We start from the raw sequence: 9,063 nt of genomic DNA on the forward strand, positions 1-9,063 counted from the left end.
ATGGGAGTTGGAGCCAGGGCTGCACGGACCCCGGGGTCCACTGTGCTCTGGATGTCCTGTTGAGCAATTCCACATGATCTCATTCCACACCCACCAGAGCCTTTCTGTGAAGCATGACCTCCATACTTATGGGGGATGAAACCTTGAGGCCAGAGATGTTCAGTAACTTCAAGGTTGCCTAGTTGGAAGTGGTAGGAACTCGGATTTTAACTCAGCTGATGCTGATGCCAATGGCACAGGCAGCAAGCCCCTGGGGACAAGTGCTGGAGACACCAATCTGCTCAGGAAAACCTTAGGCTCAGTCTGACTGTGCAGATGGCACACCCAGCCTCAGCTTCCGAGAGGCAGCAGAGCCCGTGGCTAAGAACATGGACAGTCAGCCTCACCACTGACTGGGAGCTCAACTGGGTAAACTGTTATCCCCTCTAGGCCTTGGCATCTTCTATAAAGTGAGGAAGAGAAAAGATCCTCCCTAAGAGGGCAGTGGGAGGAGCCAATGCTTCGCAGGCCACTTGGCTTTTCCCTGCCATGAGCTTTGGCCCATCCTAGAACACCATCTCCTGACCCTGACCCTGACCTTGACCCTCGGGGCCCGGCTGGAGCAGAATGCCACTTCAGTTCTCAGGGCTTGGCCCCTTATTTCCTCTCATCCCTACTTCATGCCCTTAGACAATGCTCCCCACAGAAGCAGAGAGCACCTACTCAGGGCCTCGAGTTCTCTAGAATGATGACTTAGGATTAAACATAAGGAAAGGTGGGTAATACAAAATAAAACTTTATTAAAGCAGCTAAACTTAGCGGAAATGAACGATACTTTCTCAGTAGTATATCTATGAAACAACAGTGAAATACAGGACAGTCTCACTTTGTGCTCCTCACTCTCAAAGAGAAATGCCCTTGTCATGTTTTGTACCTTGCTTTGGGCTCCAGTTGGAGAACCATAGTTGAAAGTCCTCCCAAGACCTTCCTACCTGAGCTGGAGCTCTGACAGTGGGAGGTGTGCATGGTTCCATCTGGCTTCTAGCATCAACCGCTCCCACCAAGCATCTTCCAACATGGGAGAGGAGGGGCAATGAGGGCTGCTTGGTCTGAACAGATGTAAGGAGCCTGAAATCTTAAATTTTATAACAAGGATCTAAAAACTACCTGAGCCTGCCCTTGTCTTGCTCGGCCCCTCAGGCGAGGGCTCTGGCCACAGGGGGGGGCAGGGGCTGCCTTAGTCTTTCTTGCCTCCCGGGGCCGGGTTTCTTGTGAGGACACTCCCTGAGTTGTAGGGAGTCAGCGTGGACACTGTGGGAGATTCCAGCTTCACTCTGTCCAGGAGGGTCTTCTTGAGGGCAGCTGGGGATATCTTTTCTTGGTCAGCCATAGACTGCAGCTCTCTGGAGACAGCGCCCGAGAGGGTTGAAAGAGGAAGGCAATGAACTTTGGAGCCAGAATTTCTCCAGGCTTCCCATCCACACAACTCCCAACCCTTGCTGACTTTATACCACCCCAAATTAGAAGCCCAAACCAAACAATCCCCCCACCTTCTTAGACATGCTTTTTAAGTTAAGTATAGGTTACTACATAGATGTAGAGCGCCAAGTGGTATCTGTGATGACATGGGAAAAGAGAAAGTATGGAAAGTCACAGGGTTTGAAGTCATGAACTTGAAGTTGAATCCTGCCTCCATCACTTACTAGCTGTTTGACCTTGGGAAACTGTCTGAGTCTCAACTTCCTCACCTAAAAATCAACTAATTCCAACTATCAGAACTGTGGTGAGAATTAAATGAAGTAAGGCCTGCAAACCCTTACCTAATAAGTCGTAGTTATTAACAGAGCACAGATTCCAACACTCCTAATGGGACCAAAGACAACTGGTTCTGCAGACAGTGCCCAGCCCAGCCCAGGGGCCTACTGGGAATCAGGCACCTGGGGCGGAGGAGAGAGACTCACCGTGTTCGGATGCAGGAAGCCTCGACTGCGTTGATGAGCAGGGACCGGAAGCCACCACTCTCTAGGAAGTGCAGGGCATGGATGGTGGCCCCCCCGGGGGAGCAGACATTGTCCTTGAGCTGGCCTGGATGCTCCTCTGAATCCAACAGCATCTTGGCAGCCCCCTAGAGCACAAGGGGACTATGAGAGGAACAAACTACAGGCGCACCTTGGAATAGGCTGTCCCAGTCCTTACCCCAGCTTCCCAACGAAGCCCGGCCCCCAGTGCACGGACCCACGTGTCCCGTCCCCCCCACATCCTGGTTCAGAACACATAGAGGGAAGATACTGACCAGTCCTTACCCTAGCTTCCCAACCAAGCCCAGCTCCCAGCATACTGACCCACATGTCCCATACCCCCCACATTCTGGTTGAGAACACACAGAGGGAAGATACTGACCAGCAAGGCTTGGGCCCCCAATCGGACTGCCAGGCGCCGTGGCAGGCCCATCTTCACCCCACCATCAGCCAACGCATCCAGGGCCATGAACGCCTGTGGAGACACTCACTGAGTCTTGGGGCAGCAAACAATCAAGGGCACCCCCGAGGGTCTGCTTTTCCCGATGACGGAGCTAGAGCCAAGGATCAGTTTCCTCCACCAGCCAGCTGCACCCAACAGGTGGGCAGCACCCCCAGCTCAACCCTGCCTGCCATCCCATCTTGCTCCCCTAGGGCCCCAGAAGGCTGAGTAAGTACATGAGGGACTCACATAGGCAGGCCCACTGCCGCTGAGCCCTGTGACAGCATCGATCAGGTCCTCCTCCACCTCCGTGCAGAAACCCACGCTGCTCATGAGCTGCTCCAGGAGCTGCCCATCTTCCACCAGGGCGTGGGTGCCCGTGGCATACACCGTGGCACCCTCCCGCACAACCACAGGGGTGTTGGTCATGCAGCGAATCACCTTGGGGGCCGGCTGGAACGTCATCAGCTTCTGGAGCAAGAAAGAGGGTGAGAGCAAGTTGCCAGGGCACAGCTCCCACTAGCACCCACCCTTCCCCTCACACAGGGGTGCAGAACTGAGACAAGCACCTTCTCCACAGAGCTGATGGTGACACCGGCTGCACAAGAGACCACGATGTGCCTGTCCTGGACGTCAGCCCCAATCTCGTCCAGGATGAAGGGGATAATGTGTGGCTTTACGGCCAGGAACAGGACGTCGCTGTGCCTCACCGTCTCCTTGTTGTTCCGGGTCAGGTTCACCCCCATCTTCTGCGGGAGGAAACAGCCCAGCTCACAGTGCGAGGTAGACTCACCAGCCGCAGACCCTCCCAAGGAGCAGCTGAACCCCTGCCAAGCCTACTCTGCCAGCTGCAGCCTGGAATCCCCTGCCTTGTCCCCTCAGGGTCTGCCCCTAACCCCACTGGCACAAAGTTGTCCAATATTGCTCCTGGGCAAGTGAGCACAGGTGCAGAGCATGGACGAACTTCTCCGTGGCAACCAGAGAATGGCTGTCCCACATCCCCACCAATCCTCTGGCACCCCAGGCACCTCTCTGCCAGGTGAGAAGTCCCCATGGCTGGAAAGTGACAACCGGGAAGGTGAAATGCTAGCACCCAACGGTAAGAAGCAGGGCTGGGTCAGGCCCTATCGCACATGCTCTCTGTGGGGTCCAGGGGCTGGCTGGAGGACACCCATCCCTGCAGGACTCCAAACTGAGAAGCAGGGAGGGCCCATGAAGACAAAACGAGGAGTTACTGGGTACCTACTCCGTGCCAGGTGCTTTCCATACATAAATACCTCAATGAGTCTAACCACCCCAGTGCCTGGATTTGAACCCCAGTCTGTTTGCCTGGGTGCTCTCACCACACTGAGCTGCCCCAGGGAAAGTGGAGGATCCTGAAGCTCCCGATGGGGTGGGGGGTGAGGTAGTCAGCCCGCTGATGACCAGCTCAGGGGCTCAAGCGGATCAGGCCATCCTCCTGGGCCTCCACCCTCCGCCCCGCACCCCGCGGCCCCCCTACCCTGAGCGCGGACACCGTGGGCAGGTCCATCTCCGGGGAGCTGGCGATGATCTTGTGAGCCGACAGGATGCCTACAGCAGACAGGGCTTTTCAACTGGGCACCGCGGCCCACCCCGCTCCCACGCTTTCCCTGGGAAAGCAGAGTCCGGACCCACACCACGCTCTAAGAGTGCCGACCCCCCCACCCCATCCCTCACACCGACCTCAGCCTCGCTCGCTGCCGAACAGGCCGCTGAGCACCTGTCTCCCGCCCCACGCGCTCACCTGCAGCCGTGAAGCCCCGCGCCAGGGCACAGGCCAGCTGGCCCGCGCCGATGAAACCCACGCTCATGGCCCGGAAGCCGCGGGGACCCGCTCAACGCGGGCCGGGAGCTACCGTAAGGAACGGCAGCGGGTGGAAAGAGCCGGCGGGCGGCGGGCGGCGGGCGGCGGGCGCCGAAGCAGGATCCAGCAGCTTCCGGCCGGGATCCAGGCAGCTTCCGGCCCGGATCCCGCTCCCAGTCTGCGCTGGCTCAACCCCCGCGCGGCAGGGCCCACGTGGCCCCGCCCCCGCCCCGGCAGCCAATCCTCGGCCGGGAGCTCGGAGCGGGCCAATCGGAGGCCGGGTCGGGGCTGTGCGCCCGCCTCCCATGCAAAGGAGTAATTAAAGAGAGGTTATTAAATACTAGAAATTAAATACAGAGGCACAGAGGGAAAGCACTTTTATTCCAGCAGGTTATCTATATTCAGTTTGGGGTTTTTTTGCTAAATAATAATAATAATAAAAAACGTAAATACACGTGGTAGTAACTGGTGATGAGTTCTCTAACACGGTGGGGAAGTAACTAAACACCCACAGGCAGCGCTGGGGCTCCGGGAGCGCAGGAGGCAGGAGGGCAGGGCTGTCGGGTCCCAGGGCAGTGACGTCTTAGAGCTGGTTTTACAAGGACACGGTGGCTCAAAGGCTTCTACATTTGCTTAAGGTCACAGCTTGTGGCCCTGTTGGATTCAGAAACCAGATGTCCTGATTCCCTGTCCACTGGCCTGAAGCCCTTCATCTTTCCTCCCAGGACCCTCTCATGGGAACTTGGGTTATGTTTACAAAAGTCCAAAATGAGTCAACAGCTGGGAGATGGGGGTTCATTTTTAGACATGCTCCCTATCTAGGGGAAACAGAGGGATTTTAAGGTTTTGTTTTCATTCATCACGTAATAGAGTAAATGAGTTCTTTCCCCAGTTATTATAGGGTGTGTGTCCCATACTCGGTTGAGAATTTGCCAGGGAACAGAAGCTCCCAGGCTACATCCTGTCCATGCTCAGCTACACAAGCTAACAAGTAGGCCAGCCAGGATTTCCTACTCAGCAACCCGGAGTGGAATTAGTTACTCATGTAAGTGCTTAGGGTGATGGACAGGAGGACAAGAAATGGAAGAACATTTGGAAAGGGAGAATAGGGGCCCTACTGGGGCAGGGGTACCTTGCTAAATAGAAAACTAAACCTACACGAAGGCCTGCTTTGGTGCACGTGTTTAGTCAGAGGCCTCGGTGGCTCTGCCCAGCACCTACGGCTCCAGCTTCCTTGGCACGGGCGCCCCGTCCGAGACACAGCTGCACTTCTGCACCCTCATGTTGGGCAGGCTGACCACCTGGGGCCGGGGCCTGCCTCCCTCCTTGATGCTGACAATCATGGGCAGCGAGGTCGTCTCTGAGGCGATGCACTGCCGTGGCCCCAGAAATGGCCATTTGAAGGTGAGGGTCTCTGGGGGCTGCTGGCAGGTGCCCACACATTCGTAGGCCAGGAAGCCCGGGGGCTCCAGGACCCAGTTCTCAGCCCACTTCATGCCCTGCAGGTCAATGTACATCTCTTGGCGGCAGCAGCGGGTGCCCTCGGTCACTGGCACCTCGGGGTCACAATTGCCCTGAGCTCTGTAGGGGCAAGGAGAGGCGGAATCAGAAGTCAGTTGGGAGGGCTGAGGTCAGGAGATCCAGGGCAGGGCCTCGTGGGGCATCTGGGAAGGAGACATATGATCTATCTCTTGTTAAAAAACTGTATATGTGTAATAAATGGTGAATGAATAAATATCCAAAACATAAATCAGCTACTGTTTATTAAAGTTCTTCTGATATGTCAGGCACTGAACTAGGCACTTCACATATGTTATCTCAGATGGTACCTGCATTTCTCCTGACATAAACCTTGATGAGGGTCCAGCATTATCCCTGTTACATGTGAGGACACGAGGACCCAAAGGTGTGAAGCGACATGCCAGAGGTCCTGCGGCCGATAGAAGGCAGAGCTACATGAAACCCAGGCCGTATGTTTCCAAAGGCCTGTTACCTGTCCCATGAAGAAAGAATCCATCGATGTCAAATGAAAGCTGTTCAGCTTAGTAACAGCTCATGCTAGTATTTTCCAAAGAATTAATCATGGAGAAAGGTAAAATGAAATTAGATGATTAGACTAATATATATGTCAGTGACAACATAAAAACCCATTGAAAATATCAGGAGATATTTTTCTTTTAATCATCACTTGAGGATATTTTTCCCATTGCTTTTCAGAGAGAGTGGAAGGGAAAGAGAGAGAAACATCGATGGGAGAGAGACACATCTATTGGTTGCCTCCTGCACTCGCCGCAATCGGGGGATCCAGCCTGCAACCGAGTTACCTGCCTTTGACCGGAATCAAACCTGGGACCCTTCAGTCTGCAGGCTGACGCTCTAACCACTGAGCCAAACTGGCTAGGGCTGAAGATATTTTTCAATAAAACGTTTGAATAATAAAAATTTCTACCATTAGAAACTGACATGTGGTGGGGAATGGGTTGCATCCTGGGCCGTCTGCACGCACCCACGCAGAGAACCCCCTCCTGCCGGCTAGGACCTACCCGAAGTCCCTGAGGTCCAGGGTGTGCAGCTCCAGCTGGGGCTCACTCTGCCGGGTGTCCGACAGCCCCGGGGAGGCGAAGCGGACCAGCCTGTGGGCGCTGGAGGCCAGCGGGCCCAGGTGCTCCCTCTGCACCGACACCTGCAGCAGCAGTGGCTCCTGGGGCCGGCTCAGCTGCTGCCAGAAGTTCACGGCCTCGGTCACGTCGAAGGCCTTCCAGCCGCTCTCCTGGATGGACACCAGCCTGCGACACCAGGCGGAGACAGAGGCGCTAAGGGGTGGGGACTGGGGAACCTCTCCAACCCCCTCCCACCCCTCTCTCTGAGATAGACCTGCCCCCTCTCCCCCTACAGCCCCCCCCCCCCCGCCCTCCCAGTCTCCTCTACCCTCCCCACACACACATCCTAGCCAGGGCTTCCCCACCTGGAGTCGATGAGCGAGGTGCGGTTGGAGCCGTCGTCACGGACATGCAGCCACTCGATGGTGACCCGGGCCCAGTCACTGCGTGGGGAAAGCCGTTCGTGCCTGCGCAGCACGGCCTTGGGGACCGGCTCCTGGAAGAGGCGCAGCACGGCCTGCACCAGCTCGCTGTTGGGGGGCAGCCGCTGCTCCATGCTGAACACCAGCAGGCGCCTGGAGGCCTCAGACACCAGGAACCTGCCGGCCACCTCTGGGGACAACAGGAGGGTAAGTGGGGTCTCTCCAGGCACCAGGAGAGCTCTGAGGGTGGCAGAGCCACTGAGGTGGTGGCCAGGTGGGAAGAGAACACTCCCCTGTTCTGTCTCCCCAGGCCAAGCATGTTTACGTAGAAACCCCCTAGGGTCTGTGGCCTTTTATCAGAATCCCCACCAGCAGGAAGGGGCAGCCCTGGGTCCCTGAGCCAACAGGGTCAGCTGAGACGGTGAAAATCAGAATCCTCACCTTGAGGCACTTGGGTCTGTCCCTGGGCACGGAGGAGGTGAGCCCCAAGCCCACAGAAGCGAGGGGCTGAGTAGAATTCAGGCCCCCTGCATCCCTGCCGGCTGAGTAACTCTGTGTTACACTAGTATCTGCCAGTTGCCCCAACACATTTTCACCCACAGTGACCCAGTTGAATGTTCGCAATACTGGCAGGTAGGGCAGACACAGAGAAGCAAACAGGTTCAGAGGTAAAGCATCTGCTCAAGGTCAGGCACGAGTGGGAGTGTGAAAATAGAACCCAAGAAGCCCGGCCTCTACCCAGGCCCCAGAGGCTCCATTCCCCATCACTCCACCCCCACCTCTGCTCCCATTGGCTATGCACCCTCTTCTCTACCCTCCTCTCCTCTGAGGCTTTGGCTTTGGCAGTGGGTCCAGCCTGGCAGGCTGGATGGGGACCTCAGTGCGGAGACCAGCACTCCTCACAGCCCATGGTCCTTCCTCACGGCCCTGTAACCCTGGGCCTCATTTATAACAATCTCCACCCAGCAGGAAGGGGCAGCTCTGGGACCCTGAGCTAGCAGGGTCAGCTGAGATGTTGAGGATCAGAATTGTCACCCTGGGATACTTGGATCTAGCTCTGGACACTGAGGAGGTGAGCTCCAGGCCCAGAGAGGGGCCCCAGACAGCCTTCCCAGACGGGCACATCCAGTCTTACCCCCCAACCCCCGAAGGTCCAGGGTGCAGCAGGGAGGGGTGGACGACCTCACCTCGGAAGTTCTGGCTGAACCTCTTCCCACGGGAGGGGGCCCCATGGCCACGCTTCAGCAGGGCCACATACTGGGCCCGCACGTGAGCAGGGGTGACCAGCTCCTCCACGTCACTCTTGTCCAGGACGGGGACCTCACTGAGGTGCAGCTGCTGCAGCAGGCTGCCCAGGATCTGCTCCTCGGTCATGGCCGCCCCGGGGCTGGGCAGGGGCAGTGCCCAGAGCACCCAGCAGAGCCACAGGGACCTCATGGTGCTAATCAGGAGGAGCAGAGCAGATGTGTCCCCTGAGGAGGGTCCAGGAGGGTCCCAGCTGGGTGTGCTGAGGGCCAGGCTGGGCCAGCTTTATAGCCAGCCCTGCACTGGGGATGGGTGGTGAGAGGGAGGAAGGGGGGGAGGGACGGAGGTCACACCCCTCACCCTCCTGGGAGCTCATCAGCCAGACAGGTCCATGAGCCCCGAGGAGGGGGCTGTCTAGAAAGGGCACAAAGGCTGTCTGGATACCACACAGGCTTGGGCCTCTGGCTGCTGCTGTCTGGCAGCTCAGTAATAATTTCAGTGCCTGTTGAATTGCCCTCGCCCTACCCCAGTC

General features: G+C 57.0%; 2 protein-coding genes across 2 annotated transcripts; both read right to left on the minus strand.

Annotated features, from left to right (window-relative positions):
- Positions 1-759: 759 nt before the first annotated feature.
- PYCR2 (pyrroline-5-carboxylate reductase 2) lies at positions 760-4,460 on the minus strand. Its single transcript, XM_081123771.1, has 7 exons — positions 4,205-4,460; positions 3,941-4,011; positions 3,009-3,188; positions 2,689-2,910; positions 2,380-2,472; positions 1,941-2,104; positions 760-1,382 (listed from the first exon to the last, which is right to left on the minus strand). The coding sequence occupies exons 1-7, from the start codon at positions 4,269-4,271 to the stop codon at positions 1,217-1,219; spliced, it is 963 nt and encodes a 320-aa protein (XP_080979897.1). The 5' UTR covers positions 4,272-4,460; the 3' UTR covers positions 760-1,216.
- Positions 4,461-4,624: 164 nt separating this feature from the next.
- Positions 4,625-8,798, minus strand: LEFTY2 (left-right determination factor 2). The gene is made up of 4 exons (XM_081124080.1): positions 8,474-8,798; positions 7,230-7,476; positions 6,808-7,050; positions 4,625-5,845 (listed from the first exon to the last, which is right to left on the minus strand). Exons 1-4 carry the CDS (start codon positions 8,721-8,723, stop codon positions 5,482-5,484), a joined length of 1,104 nt encoding a protein of 367 aa, XP_080980206.1. The 5' UTR covers positions 8,724-8,798; the 3' UTR covers positions 4,625-5,481.
- Between the last annotated feature and the right edge of the window lie 265 nt (positions 8,799-9,063).

Source organism: Miniopterus schreibersii (genome assembly GCF_964146895.1).
Source record: "Miniopterus schreibersii genome assembly, chromosome: 21".
Lineage (NCBI taxonomy): Eukaryota > Metazoa > Chordata > Mammalia > Chiroptera > Miniopteridae > Miniopterus > Miniopterus schreibersii.

What these genes read in the sequence shown, in the direction of transcription:
- PYCR2 (XM_081123771.1), bottom strand. Translation starts at nt 4,271, where the DNA reads ATGAGCGTGGGTTTCATCGGCGCGGGCCAGCTGGCCTGTGCCCTGGCG. An exon ending in GCGGGGCTTCACGGCTGCAG is followed by an intron (nt 4,012 to 4,204) that starts GTGAGCGCGTGG and finishes TGTCTGCTGTAG; the next exon opens with GCATCCTGTCGGCTCACAAG. An exon ending in CCACGGTGTCCGCGCTCAGG is followed by an intron (nt 3,189 to 3,940) that starts GTAGGGGGGCCG and finishes TTCCTCCCGCAG; the next exon opens with AAGATGGGGGTGAACCTGAC.
- LEFTY2 (XM_081124080.1), bottom strand. Translation starts at nt 8,723, where the DNA reads ATGAGGTCCCTGTGGCTCTGCTGGGTGCTCTGGGCACTGCCCCTGCCC. An exon ending in GTTCAGCCAGAACTTCCGAG is followed by an intron (nt 7,477 to 8,473) that starts GTGAGGTCGTCC and finishes TGTTGTCCCCAG; the next exon opens with AGGTGGCCGGCAGGTTCCTG. An exon ending in ACCTCGCTCATCGACTCCAG is followed by an intron (nt 7,051 to 7,229) that starts GTGGGGAAGCCC and finishes CTGGTGTCGCAG; the next exon opens with GCTGGTGTCCATCCAGGAGA.